Raw genomic sequence first — 15,173 nt, forward strand, 5'->3', positions numbered from 1 at the left:
TTTTGTCTGTGGTTCACTTGTTCGTAGTCAGTTGTGCAGCGCTGGGGCATTTTTACTTGGGGCGCAGTAGCGAGTAGTCGAGTTTTCCAGACAGTGAGATCTGTAACTTGTTAATCTGGTACAAACTATCTGAAATACTTTATTATGGTGACGAAAACTTGTTTATAACGTTATTTCATTCTTTGTATTAATGGAGAAGAGTTTTGGAGGAATTTCCTAAGGTAATCCATCTAAGGTAACATGTTTGTTTTCAGAAACGTTATTTGGAGGAAATCTTTGTCCCTCTGATAACTAATAAAACTTACGATCAGTGTTAATTTGACTTCTTTGTTTTCATTATGTCACAATTTACGCAACTGGTTGAGATGTCTAATTTTTGTAATGAGATACTTTCGCAATTGTTACAGTTTTCTTATGCTGTGCAGTCATTCTTCGCCAATAATCAGAGTTTAAATTTTCAAGAGCGGTTTTCTTTAAAGTAAAACTCATATCCATCATTCAGGTTTGAATATTTTGTTGTGTGTGCATTGCACCTTACGCAACAGTAGATTGTTACTTACGATTTGCAGGGTTGTTAGTCCATGTGTGTGGTCCTGGAAATGTGTTCATTCGGTCCCCATGTGCCTACATTTATTGCAACACATCATTTACGATTTTATTTTGTGATCAAAGGTGCGTGTTTACTGTCGTAGTGTTACAAAGGTCTCTGCGCATATATATATATATATATATATATATATATATATATATATATATATATATATATGTGTGTGTGTGTGTGTTTATTCTTCAGATTTCTGTTTGATGTTTTAGTGGCTAACATGATCAGTGAATTATTGCTTATATTGATTTGGTCATTAATTATTTTCTTCTTCATTGCAAGGGCTCTTTGTATGTGAATGTTTTCTTGTAATGTCAGGCGTTTTTTGTTGTTATTGTTCATTCTAATAATTTTCATGTCTTGTTCAATGTTGGATGGAACATGTCTGTTTTCTCAGGTGATCGGCAAAGGCAGAATGACTATTTTCATACTTCCATCTCCTCCTGTATTCTTAATACCTGGTTTTGAAATTACTACCTGTTGTCAAAGATAGTGATACACATTCTTCCAAGTAGTATATCTGCCCCTTGGTATTTACCTGGTTTTTTGTTGTTTATATATGTAACTGAGGTGTGTTTCTTGTTCCGTAAGCAATGTGTACTCCCTGTATCTTTTAATACATTTGCTATCCTGTGTGTTGTTTTGTGTTTATATGTTAAAGTGTACAATTTCTTCCTGTTACCCATGTTATGAATGTTACTGATTTGTGTTTCACTGATTGCTCTAGTGTGTGAGGTTCTTTGGTGCCTGTTTTTTCATATTTTTTAGTTGCGTTTTGATTTTCTGGTTGAATCTTTGGACTATATGCTTGTGGATATGAGCCGAGTTGATTGTAATTCCTTTTCACAGTTTTGTTTGTTGAGTGCGATGTTATTTAGTCCGTGTTACATGTGTCTTAGGGTGCCCTTTTCTGATTTTGTTGGTGAATGATCATTTTCATAATTTCAAATTCCGCATTTACTTAAGTTTGAAGTTTCGTTTCACGACCCTGTTCATATGCGCAACACTGAACCAACCAACAGTCAGTACTGCTCAGAGGTTGAACACTATATCTGAAATACGTTACAAGAGTAGAAAGTTTTGGAAAACAAAAGATTCAGTATTCATATACTTTTTTTTTAATAGTAAGCTTACAGACTGTGTGCACTATGAGAGAGATGATTTAACGAGCAGAGAACATGTCGTCGGTGTAAAGATCGTTTTTGTGACCAAGCAACGACTTTTCAGTTCTAAGACTGGAGGAGGAGATGAACATGCAGACAGTACTATGGAAATGGAACAGGGAGTAGATGAAGAGGAGATGGGAAACATGATATTGGGAGAAGAATTTGACAAAGCACTGGAAGAGGGCCCCGGGAGTAGACGACATTCCATCAGATCTACTGATAGCCTTGGGGGAGCCAGCCATGACAAAAGTAGTCCATCTGGTGTGTAAGATACATGAACATGCGAAATTCCCTCAGACTTCAAGAAGAATGTAGTAATTCCAATTCCAAAGAAAGCATGTACTGACAGGTGTGATTGTTATCGAACTATCAGTTTAATAAGTCATGGTAGCAGAATACTTGCACGAATTCTTTTCAGAAGAATGGGAAAACTGGTAGAAGCCGCCGTCGGGGAAAATCAGTTTGGATTCCAGACACATGTAGAAACACGCGAAGCAACACTGGCCCTACACCTTATCTTAGAAGATAAGTTAAGGAAAAGGAAACGTACTTTTATAGTAATTTTAGATTTACAGAAGACTTTTTAAAATGTTGAATGGAATACCCTTTTTTGAAATTCTGAAGGTATCATGGGCAAAACACAGGGACCGAAAGACTATTTAGAACTTGCAGATAACGAGACGGCAGTTACAAGAGTCGAGGACCATGAAAAGGAAGCAGTGACTCAGATGGGAGTGAGACAGGGTTGTAGCTTACCGCAATGTTATTCATTCTGTACATTGAGCAATTCATAAAGGAAACCAAAGAAAAATTTGGAAACGGAATGAAAGTTCAGCGAGAAGAAATAAAAAATTTGAGATTTGCCAGTGACATTGTAATTCTGTCCGAGATAGCAAAGTACTTCAAGAGGAGTTGAATGTAATGGACAGTGTCTTGAAAGACGGGTATAAGATGATCATCAATATAAGCAAAACAAGGATAGTGGAATGTAGTCGAATTAAATCAGGTGATGGAGAGGGAATCAGATTAGGAAACGAGACACTTAAAGTAGAAGATGAGATTCGCTATTTTGGCAGCAAAATAACTGATGATGGCCGAAGTAGAGAGGATATAAAATGTAGTCTGGTGATGGAAAGATAAGCGTTTCTGAAGAAGAGAAATTTGTTGAGATCGAATATAGATTTAAGCGGCAGGAAGTCTTTTCTGGAGGTATTTGTCGGGTGTGTGGCCATGTGGGAAGTGGAATACAGAGTGACAATTGTTGAACTATATGAAACAAAATAGTCATAATTTCTGAACTGTTTGCGTTAGGACGTTGAACTCCACGGTTGGCCGCGGAGCATGATGGGAATTAATAAGGTTCGATTTAGCGACCAAGCCCACATTCATTTGAATGGGTTCGTCAATACGCAAAATTGGTGCATTTGGCGACAGAGTCCGCGTTTCGCGATCGAGAAGTCCCTTCACCCTCAGCGGGTGACTGTGTGGTGTGCAGTGTCCAGTCACTGAGTAATCGGTGCGATGTTCCTTGATGGTACGGTTACTATCGAACGGTACGTGGAGGTTTTGGAAGATGATTTCATCCGCATTATCGAAAGCGATCCTGATGTCGACCAGACGTGATTCGTACAAAACGGAGCCCGACCCCATCGAAGCAGAAGAGTGTTTGATGCCCTGGAGGAGCACTTTTGGGACCGCATTTTGGTTCTGGGATACTCAGAGGCCACTGCCATGTGCATCGACTGGCTGCTACATTCTCCGAATACATGCGATTCCTTTCTGTGGGGCTATATTAAGGACAAGGTGTATAGAAATAACCTCAAAACCATCTCTAAGCCGAAAACAGCCATTCAGGAGATAATCGACAGCATCGGTGTTCCGACACTTCAGCAGTTCATGCAGAATTTCGCTATTCGTCTACGCCACATCATCGCCAATGATGGCAGGCATATCGAACATGTCATAACCTAAATGTGAATATCTGAAGTGGAGTTTACATGTTGAATAGTGTGCACACCATAGTTTGTAACTAATTTACGTTTATTTTCATGTTGTTGTTGTGGTCTTCAGTCCTGAGACCGGCTTGATGCAGCTCTCCATGCTACCCTATCCTGTCCAAGTTCCTTCATCTCCCAGTACCTACTGCAGCCCACATCCTTCTGAATCTGCTTAGTGTATTCATCTCTTGGTCTCCCTCTACGATTTTTACCCTCCACGATGCCCTCCAATGCTAAATTTGTGATCCCTTGATGCCTCAGAACATGTCCTGCCAACCTGTCACTTCTTCTAGTCAAGTTGTGCCACAAACTCCTCTTCTCCCCAATTTTCTTCAATACCTCCTCATTAGTTATGTGATCTACCCATCTAATCTTCACCATTTTTCTGTAGCACCACATTTCGGAAGCTTCTATTCTCTTCCTGTCCAAACTATTTATCGCCCATGTTTCACTTCCATACATGGCTACACTCCATACAAATACTTTCAGCAACGACTTCCTCACACTTACATCTATACTCGATGTTAACAAATTTCTCATCTTCAGAAACGCTTTCCTTGCCATTGCCAGTCTGCATTTTGTATCTTCTCTACTTCGACCATCATCAGTTATTTTGCTCCCCAAATAGCAAAACTCCTTTACTACTTTAAGTGTCTCATTTCCTAATATAATTCTCTCAGCATCGCCCGACTTAATTCGACTACATTCCATTATCCTTGTTTTGCTTTTGTTGATGTTCATCTTATATCCTCTTATCAAGACACTGTCCATTCCGTTCAACTGCTCTTCAAAGTCCTTTGCTGTCTCTGACAGAATTACAATGTCATCAGCGAACCTCAAAGTTTTTATTTCTTCTCCATGGATATTAATTCCTACTCCGAATTTTTCTTTTGTTTCCTTTACTGCTTGCTCAATATACAGATTGAATAACATTGGGGAAAGGCTACAACTCTGTCTCACTCCCTTCCCAACCACTGCTTCCCTTTCATGCCCCTCGATTCTTGTAACTGCCATCTAGTTTCTGTACAAATTGTAAATAGCCTTTCGTTCCCTGTACTTTATTCCTGCCGTCTCTAGAGTTTGAAAGAGAGTATTCCAGTCAACATTGTCAAAAGCTTTCTCTAAGTCTACAAATGCTAGAAACGTAGGTTTGCCTTTCCTTAATCTTTCTTTTAAGATAAGTCGTAAGGTCAGTATTACGTATTCTAATATTTCTACGGAATCCCCAAGGTCGGCTTCTACCAGTTTTTCCATTCGTCTGTAAAGAATTCGTGTTAGTATTTTGCAATTGTGACTTATTAAACAGATAGTTCAGTAATTTTCACATCTGTCAACACCTGCTTTCTTTGGGATTGGAATTATTATATTCTTCTTGAAGTCTGAGGGTATTTCGCCTGTTTCATACATCTTGCTCACCAGATGGTAGAGTTTTGTCAGGACTGGCACTCCCAAGGCTGTCAGTAGTTCAAATGGAGTGTTGTCTACTCCCTGGGCCTTGTTTCGACTCAGGTCTTTCAGTGCTCTGTCAAACTCTTCACGTAGTATCGTAGCTCCCATTTCATCTTCGTCTACATCCTCTTCCATTTCCATAATATTGTCCTCAAGTACATCGCCCTTGTATAGACCCTCTATATACTCCTTCCACCTTTCTGCTTTCCCTTCTTTAGTTAGAACTGGTTTTCCATCTGAGCTCTTGATATTCATGCAAATGGTTCTCTTTTCTCCAAAAGTCTTTTTAATTTTCCTGTAGGCAGTATTTATCTTACCCCTAGTGACATAAGCCTCTACATCCTTACATTTGTCCTCTAGCCATCCCTGCTTAGCCATTTTGCACATCCTGTCGATCTCATTTTTGAGACGTTTGTATTCCTTTTTGCCTGCTTCATTTACTGCATTTTTATATTTTCTCCTTTCATCAATTAAATTCAATATTTCTTCTGTTACCCAAGTGTTTCTACTAGCGCTCGTATTTTTACCTACTTGATCCTCTGCTGCCTTCACTACTTCATCCCTCAGAGCTACCCATTCTTCTTCTGCTGTACTTATTTCCCCCATTGCTGTCATTTGTTCCCTTATGATCTCCCTGAAACTCTGTACTACCTCTGGTTTAGTCAGTTTATCCAGGTCCCATCTCCTTAAATTCCCACCTTTTTGCAGTTTCTTCAGTTTTAATCTACAGTTCGTAACCAATAGATTGTGGTCAGAGTCCACATCTGCCCCTGGAAATGTCTTACAATTTAATACTTGGTTCCTAAATCTCTGTCTTACCAATACATAATGTATCTGATACCTTTCGGTATCTCCAGGATTCTTCCATGTATACAACCTTCTTTTATGATTCTTGAACCAAGTGTTAGCTATGACTAAGTTATGCTCTGTGCAAAATTCTACCACACGGCTTCCTCTTTCATTTCTTACCCCAATCCATATTCACCTACTATGTTTCCTTCTCTCCCTTTTCCTACACTCGAATTCCAGTCACCCATGACTATTAAATTTTCGTCTCCCTTCACTACCTGAATAATTTCTTTTATCTCATCATACATTTCATCAATTACTTCATCATCTGCAAAGCTAGTTGGCATATAAACTTGTACTACTGTAGTAGGCGTGGGCTTCGTGTCTATCTTGGCCACAATAATGCGTTCACTATGTTGTTTGTAGTAGCTTACCCGCACTCCTATTTTTTATTCATTATTAAACCTACTCCTGCATTACCCCTATTTGATTTTGTATCTATAACCCTGTATTCGCCTGACCAAAAGTCTTGTTTTTCCTGCCAGCGAACTTCACTAATTCCTACTATATCTAACTTTAACCTATCCATTTCCCTTTTTAAATTTTCTAACCTACCTGCTCGATTAAGAGATCTGGCATTCCACGCTCCGATCCGTAGAACGCCAGTTTTCTTTCTCCTGATAACGACGTCCTCCTGAGTAGAGTCTTTATTTTCATAAAGTACAATATTTATCACCCTGTATGTACGATGAACAGTGTAGATAAAAGAGAACAGAAGCTTTTGAAATGTTGTTCTACAGGAAAATGCTAAAGATTAGATGGGTACAGCATAAACTAATGAGGAGGTACTGAAAAGAACTGGGGAGACAAGAAATATGTGGCACAACTTGACTAAAAGAAGGCATCGGTTGACAGGACACATTCTGAGACATCAAGGGATCACCAATTTAGTGCTTGAGAGAAGCGCGTGGGATAAAAATCGTAGAGGGAGACCAAGAGATGAATATAGTAAGCAGATTGAGAAAGATATACGCTACTGGCCATTAAAATTGCTACACCAAGAAGAAATGCAGATGATAAACGGGTATTCATTGGACAAATATATTATACTAGAACTGACATGTGATTACATTTTCACGCAATTTGGGTGCATAGATCCTGAGAAATCAGTACTCAGAACAACCACCTCTGGCCGTAATAACGGCCTTGATACGCCTGGGCATTGAGTCAAACAGAGCTTGGATGGCGTGTACAGGTACAGCGGCCCATGCAGCTTCAACACGATACCACAGTTCATCAAGAGTAGTGACTGGCGTATTGTGACGAGCCAGTTGCTCGGCCACTATTGACCAGACGTTATCAATTGGTGAAAGATCTGGAGAATGTGCTGGCCAGGGCAGCGGTCGAACATTTTCTGTATCCAGGAAGGCCCGTACAGGACCTGCAACATGCGGTCGCGCATTATCCTGTTGAAATGTAGGGTTTCGCAGGGATCGAATGAAGGGTAGAGCCATAGGTTGTAACACATCTGAAATGTAACGTCCACTGTTCAGACTGCCGTCAGTGCGAACAAGAGGTGACAGACGTGTAACGATAGGCACCCATACCATCACGCCGGGTGATACACTAGTATGGCGATGACGAATACACGCTTCCAATGTGCGTTCACCGCGATGTCGCCAAACACGGATGCGACCATCATAATGCTGTAAACAGAACCTGGATTCATCCGAAAAAAAAAATGACATATTGCCATTCGTGCACCTAGGTTCGTCGTTGAGTACACCATCGCAGGCGCTCCCGTCTATGATGCAGCGTCAAGGTTAACCGCAGCCAAGGTCTCCGAGTTGATAGTCCACGCTGCTGAAAACTACGTCGAACTGTTCGTGCAAATGGATGTTGTCTTGCAAACGTCCCCATCTGTTGACTCAGGGATCAAGACGTGGCTGTACGGTGCGTTACAGCCATGCGGATAAGATGCCCGTCATCTCGACTGCTAGTGATACTAGGCCGTTGGGATCCAGCACGGCGTTCCGTATTACCCTTCTGAACCCACCGATTCCACATTCTGCTAACAGTCATTGGATCTCGACCAACGTGAGCAGCAATGTCGCGATACGATAAACTGCAATCGTGATAGCCTAGAATACGACCATTATCAAAGTCGGAAACGTGATGGTACGCATTTCTCTTCCCTACACGAGTCATCGCAACAACGTTTCACCAGGCAACACCGGTCAACTGCTGTTTTTGTATGAGAAATCGGTTGGAAACTTTCCTCATGGGAGCACGTTGTAGGTGTCGCCACCGGCGCCAGCCGTGTGTAAATGCTCTGAAAAGCTACTCATTTGCATATCACAGCATCTTCTTCCTGTCGGTTAAATTTCGCGTGTGTAAAACGTCATCTTCGTGGTGTAGCAATTTTAATGGCCAGTAGTGTATGATGCCATAGTCACTCGGAGATGATGAGGTTTGCACAGGATAGAACAGCATGGAAAGCCGCATCAAATCAGTCTTCGGATTGAAGACCACAACGAAAACTTTCTAGGTGGAGCAGAACCGAGACAGTTTTTCCTGTCTAGTCTGTGCAAATGGTTGATGTCGACTTGGGCCCAGTTGCCGTTACTGGTTTGTAGTGTGGGAGCTGTGCCGCTGACGAGAACAAGATGTAGTGGTGGTGTGGTGCGGAGTGTCAGCTGACCTGTTGGCTAGCGCGGCGGCGGCAGCGGCGGCTCTGGCCGGGGACTTGCGGACGCTTTCGAGGCTGGCGGCGCCCATCAGCGGTCGGCCCGTCGACGCAGACGCCAGCAGCTTCCGGTCCAGCGAGTGGTTGTTGCCGCAGCCGCCCGGCAGGTCACTGCTGCCTGAAACAACGTGCCCACCGTGACTACAGTATCACCACTGTCACCATCTACATCTACATCTGTACTCCACAAGCCACTGTATAGCGCCTGACGGAGGGTACCCCACACCATTACTAGTGATTTCCTTTACTGTTCCACGCCCAAATAGAGCTGTTTACAGCATTTAACAAAAATTTACGGGACAAACTGCAGGATACATTCCTCACAGATAGACGAATTAGTCATGTTATGCGAACATGGGTCTGGAATAGCTTCATTTCCATGTTACAATTCATTTTCTCCAACTCATTAATCATGGGAAACACATTAGAACGAAACAGAGTCATGGGGGACATGCACTCTTGGTGACGTCCGGTTACGTTGGTATAGCCATCGTTTTGTTTTACACGTTCCTGCTGCCAAGCAACGTACGTCACTGCTTGTTTTCAGGTTCCAGCGATCAATACGACCGTTGCTAACACACCGGTTACTACGTACAGTTAATCACAGACTTGGCTCGCGCAATGCCAGTGTCACAAGTATAGAGATGGCTGATGCTTATATTATGGGTGGATTAGCTGACGACAATTGCGCTCGCGCTCAACGTTCGTACCTGGAGAGATTTCCAGGAGGAAGGTGCCCCGATAGGAAAATGTTTGAAGCCAATGATTGTCGTTTTAGGGAACACGAGGTGTTTAAGCCTGATATTTGCGACCGGGAAAGGCCTCGTTAATGCTGAATAACACAGGCACTGCAATACTGTATCATATCCGTGGCGCGCTCTCCAAAATTTCGCGATAGTACAAGACCAGCTGCCCTTCTTCGATCTTTTTCTATGTCCTCCGTCGATCCTGATGCGGATCCCACGCCGCGCAGCAGTACTCCAGAAGAGGACGTACAAGCATAGTGTAGGCACTGTCTTTCGTAGACCTATTGCATTTTCGCAGTGTTCTGCCAATAAATCGTAATCTTTTATTTGTTTTACCCACAACATTATCCATGTGATCGTCCCAACTGAATTATTCTTACGTATAATTCCTAAGTATTTCGTTGAATTTACAGCTTTTAGATTTGTCATTTATCGTGTAATCGAAATTTTGTGGATTCCTTTAGGCACTCATGTGGATGACTTCATACTTTTCATTATTTACAATCAATTGTGACTTCTCGCACCATACAGTATCTTGTCTAAATAGTTTTGCAACTGGTTTTGGTCGTCTGATGACTTCATAAGACAGTAAATGACAGCATCACCCGCAAACATTTTAAGACTGGTACTTATGTTGTCTCCTACATCTACATACATACTCCGCAACTAGCATCATCTCTAGCTGTTCCACTCCCAAACAGAACGAGGAAAAAATGATAGCCTATGTGCCTCTGTACGAGCCCTAATCACTCTTCTCTTTGTGATCTTTCCGCGAAGTGTAAGTTGGCGGCAGTAATATTGTACTGCAGTCAGCCTCAAATGCTGGTTCTATAAATTTCCTCAGTAGCGATTCACGAAAAGAACGCCTCCTTTCCTCCAGAGACTCCCACCCGAATTCCTCAAGCATTTCCGTAACACTCGCATGATCAAACTTACCAGTAACAAATCTAGCAGCCCACCTCTGAATTGCTTCTATGTCCTCCCTCAATCCGACCTGATAGGGATCCCAAACGCTCGAGCAGTACTCAAGAATAGGTCGTATTAGTGTTTTATAAGCGGTCTCCTTTACAGATGAACCACATCTTCCCAAAATTCTACCAATGAGCCGAAGACGACTATCCGCCTTCCCCACAACTGCCATTACATGCTTGTCCCACTTCATATCGCTCTACAATGTTACGCCCAAATATTTAATCGACGTGACTGTGTCAAGCGCTACACTACCAATGGAGTATTCATACATCACGGGGTTCTTTTTCCTATTCATCTGCATTAATTTACATTTATCTATATTTACAGTTAGCTGCCATTCTTTACACCAATCACAAATCCTGTCCAAGTCATCTTGTATCCTCCTACAGTCACTCAACGACGACACCTTCCCGTACATCACAGCATCATCAGCAAACAGCCGCACATTGCTATCCACCCTATCCAAAAGATCATTTATGTAGATAGAAAACAACAGCGGACCTACCACACTTCCCTGGGGCACTCCAGATGATACCCTCACCTCCGATGAACACTCACCATCGAGGACAACGTACTGGGTTTCATTACTTAAGAAGTCTTCGAGCCACTCACATATTTGGGAACCAATCCCATATGCTCGAACGTTAGTTAGGAGTCTGCAGTGGGGCACCGAGTCGAACGCTTTCCGGAAGTCAAGGAATATGGCATCCGTCTGATACCCTTCATCCATGGTTCGCAAGATATCATGTGAAAAAAGGGCGAGTTGCGTTTCGCAGGAGCGATGCTTTCTAAAGCCGTGCTGATGCATGGACAGCAACTTCTCTGTCTCAAGGAAATTCATTATATTCGAACTGAGAATATGTTCGATAATCCTGCAACAAATCGATGTTAAGGATATTGGTCTGTAATTTTAGGATCCGTCCTTCTACCCTTCCTATATACAAGCGTAACCTGCGCTTTTTTCCAGTCGCTCGGGAGTTTACGTTGGGCAAGAGAGTCGCGATAAATGCAAGCTAAGTAAGGAGCCAATGCAGTAGAGTACTCTCTGTAAAACTGAATTGGAATCCCATCAGGACCTGGAGATTTCTTTTCAACCCATTCAGCTGCTTCACAACCCCAGGTATGTCTATCACTATGTCCTCCGTACGGGAATCTGTACGAGACTCAAACGGCGGTGTGTTTGTACGATCCTCCTGCGTGAATGATTTCTCAAATGCTAAATTTAAAATTTCAGCTTTCGTTTTGCTGTCTTCCGTTGCCAGGCCAGACTGATCAGTGAGTGACTGGATGGAAGCATTCGACCCGCTTACCGATCTTACGCAAGACCAGAATTTCCTTTGGTTTTCAACAAGATCTTTTGCTAAGGTATGACGGTGGTAGTGGTTGTATGCTTCGCACATCGCTCTTTTTACAGCAGCACGAATCTCTACTAACTTTTGCCTGTCCTCATTCTCCCGATCTTATTTGTACCGCGAGTGTAACTGCCTTTGCTTCCTGAGCATTCTCCGAATTGCGCTGTTAAACCACGGTGGGTCTTTTCCGTCCGTAACCCACTTTTTCGGCACGTACCTGTCCAATGCGTGATTTACAATGTGTTTAAAATTTGCCCATAATTCTTCCAAGTCCATAGTAAAAAAATGGTTCAAATGGCTCTGAGCACTATGGGACTCAACTGCTGAGGTCATTAGTCCCCTAGAACTTAGAACTAGTTAAACCTAACTAACCTAAAGACATCACAAACATCCATGCCCGAGGCAGGATTCGAACCTGCGACCGTAGCGGTCTTGCGGTTCCAGACTGCAGCGCCTTTAACCGCACGGCCACTTCGGCCGGCCAAGTCCATAGTACCTGAAGTTCATTCACTAAGTGGGATGCTAACAACTGCTTATCTGATCTTTCTAGTAAGAGTACTCTCCTAGCCATCTTGACCGACTTTTTAACTATCGTGACCATAGTCGTAATGACAACATCAGGATCACTAATCCCTGTCTCAACACTTACACCGTCGATGAGGTCTGGTCTGTTCGTGGCTACCAGATCTAAAATATTTGTATTACGCGTATCTGTAGATCAGGAATAGCAGAGGGCCCGTAAAACTTCCTTGGAGAACATCAGAAATTACTTCCGTTTTGCTCGATGATTTTCCGTCAAGAAATCACGAATCCAGTCGCACAAATGGGACGGTAGTTCATAGGCGCGCCATTTGATTAGGATCATCAGCAAACTGTTGCAGACTTCTGCTCAACCTGTATACCTTATTTACGTATATGGAAAATCACAGCGGTTCTGTCACGTCTCTCTGGGTGCTCCTGTAGATACCATTGTTTTTGATGAACACTCACCATCGAGGACTACATGCTGTGTTCTGTTACTTAAGAAGTCTGTTAACCTATTCAGCATGCTTGTACCTTCGTTGTAGTCGGTATTGTGGCACCGTGTCGTATGCTTTATGGAAATTACGAATATGGAATCCGCCTATTGCCCTTTCACCAGTCTTTCGCAGGATCTCGTGCAAGAAAAAGGTAAGCTTACTTTCAGACGAGCGATGCGTTTTAGAACCGCCCTGATTTGTGGACAGTAGCTTTTCCGCCTCAAGGAAATTGTATTCGAACTGAGAATATATTCAACGATTCTGCAGCAAACCGATTATAAAGATATTGGTCTGTAGCCTTGCGGGTCCGTTCTTTTAGCCTTCTTATATACAGGAGTAATCTGCGCTTTATCCAGTCTCTTGGGACTTAGCGCTGGGTGAGAGATTCGCGATAAATCTCGGTTAAGTAAGGGGCCAGTGCTGTAGAGTGCTCTTTGTGAAACCGAATTGTGATTCCATCAGGATCTGGCGACTTATATGCTTTTAACTCTCTCAGTTGTTTCTCTGTACGACCGTTGCTTATTGCAATGTTCTCCATACAGAAGTCCGTGCGATGGTCAAACGACGGTATGTTTGTATGATTCTCCCACGTGAACGATTTCTTAAATGTGAAATTTAAATCTTCGGCTTTGCTTTTGCAACTTCTGCTGCCACACCGTGCTGGTCAACGGGTGTCTGGATAGAAGCCTTAGGCCCACTTAGCGATTTTACATAGGATCAGAATTTTTTCGTGTTATCGGCAGCATCTATTGCTATGGTATGAAGGTGGTAGTAGTTGTAAGCTTTACGCGTCGATCTTTTTACACGTGCATGAATTTTTCCAGCTTTTCTTTGTCGTCACTTACGCATTGTCTATTGCTTCCTAAGCATTTTTCTATCTTCGCTTTTAGACCGTGGTGGGTCTTTTCCGTCCTTAATCCATTTACTCGGCATGTACTAATCCAATTTATGATTTACAATCGGTTTAATTCTCCTACGTCCATCGTAATGGAACTAAACGATGTCATTTCACTTCATTGTCTAAGTGGGATGCTAACAACTGTCCATCTGCTCTTTCTAGAAGAAATACTCTCACGCTTTTCTTGATTGATTTATTAACTTTAGCATGATAACGTCATGCTCACTAATCCTTGACTCTATACTGACGCCGTCAATTAGGTCAGGTCTGTGTGTAGCAACACTGTCTAAAATATTTCCATTGCGTGTCGGCTGTCGAACTAGTTGTTCAAGACAATTTACGGAAAACGTATTCCAAAAAACTTTTCAAGACTCTCTTTCTGTACCCCCTGCAATGAATCCATGAATATCCCGATCTCTACTCGATAGGTTAAATCCGCCTCCAACTAATATTACATGTTCTGGGTATTTCCGCAATATTGACCATAGACTTTCTGTCAATGACTCTAAAGCCGTCACAGCGAAATCGGGTGGCCTGTAAAAGCATCCAACAGTTACCTTGATTTCACCTAGAACCATTATAAGCGACAAGATAACTTCACTGTCACATTCAAATTCGACCTCAGTGCACACATTTTTGTCAACTGCAATGGTATCTAATCTATCTTTTTGATACATGTTCTGTGAATTGCAAATATTTCACCTTTCTACTTTGGATTTCAGCCAGCTCTCGGTCCCAAGAATAATTTCAGCGCGAGAAGTTTCCCAGAGGGCGGTAAATTCGGAAACACTTTTGCGAATACTTCAACAATTTTCTGATAAAGTTTTGACAGTTGAAGTATCGTTACTCTGAACGTGGTCTGATTTCGCTATCTACGCATCATCTAGTGGTTGTTCATCAGATAACGTCAACCTGCCACCTAGCCAGAAAACCCTCACGTGCAGTACTCAAGTATTCTGCTACCAGAGTGGTTGGTTCCTTTGCGTAGTGCACTCCTGACGTATCAAGGGGAGTCCTAAAAGTCCCCACCCGACAACACAGGTTTACAAATCTGCAGTCACACAGTCGACGAAGCCTTTGGTTGCTTTGCTTGACACCTCCACACAGCACTAAATTAAAGGGCCCTCATCGACTCTGAGAACTACGCTGCAAATTGCAGACTCCGCTTACATCCCACGAACGAGGCCATCAGCCTTCACCACATCCACCAGCCGTCTGTAGGAACTGAAGATAGCCTCAAAACCCAAGCGGCAGGCGTCGTTGGCGCCAACGGAGCCACAACTTGCCCACTATTGCACTCTGCACACACAACGGCTGCAGGCGAGCCTCCTGCACATCTCGAATGTGGTCCCCCACTAGACATGCCGAGTGCACATTGGCTTTCTTTCCAGACCTAAACTATCTTCGTAAGGGGCTTCATAACGCACCTGTGAACTAG

The 15,173-nt window shown here is 42.6% G+C and overlaps 1 protein-coding gene across 3 annotated transcripts in view; it reads right to left on the reverse strand.

Annotated features, from left to right (window-relative positions):
- LOC126469658 (leucine zipper putative tumor suppressor 2) overlaps positions 1–15,173 on the reverse strand; it is a 1,134,623-nt gene that overhangs the window by 21,050 nt on the left and 1,098,400 nt on the right. For all 3 annotated transcript variants that reach the window (XM_050096795.1, XM_050096804.1, XM_050096811.1), the window contains one exon: positions 8,704–8,866. In XM_050096795.1, coding sequence (XP_049952752.1) covers positions 8,704–8,866 — 163 coding nt within the window. The remainder of the gene's footprint in view (positions 1–8,703; positions 8,867–15,173) is intronic.

This window comes from Schistocerca serialis, chromosome 1, assembly GCF_023864345.2.
Source record: "Schistocerca serialis cubense isolate TAMUIC-IGC-003099 chromosome 1, iqSchSeri2.2, whole genome shotgun sequence".
Taxonomy (NCBI): Eukaryota; Metazoa; Arthropoda; class Insecta; order Orthoptera; family Acrididae; genus Schistocerca; species Schistocerca serialis.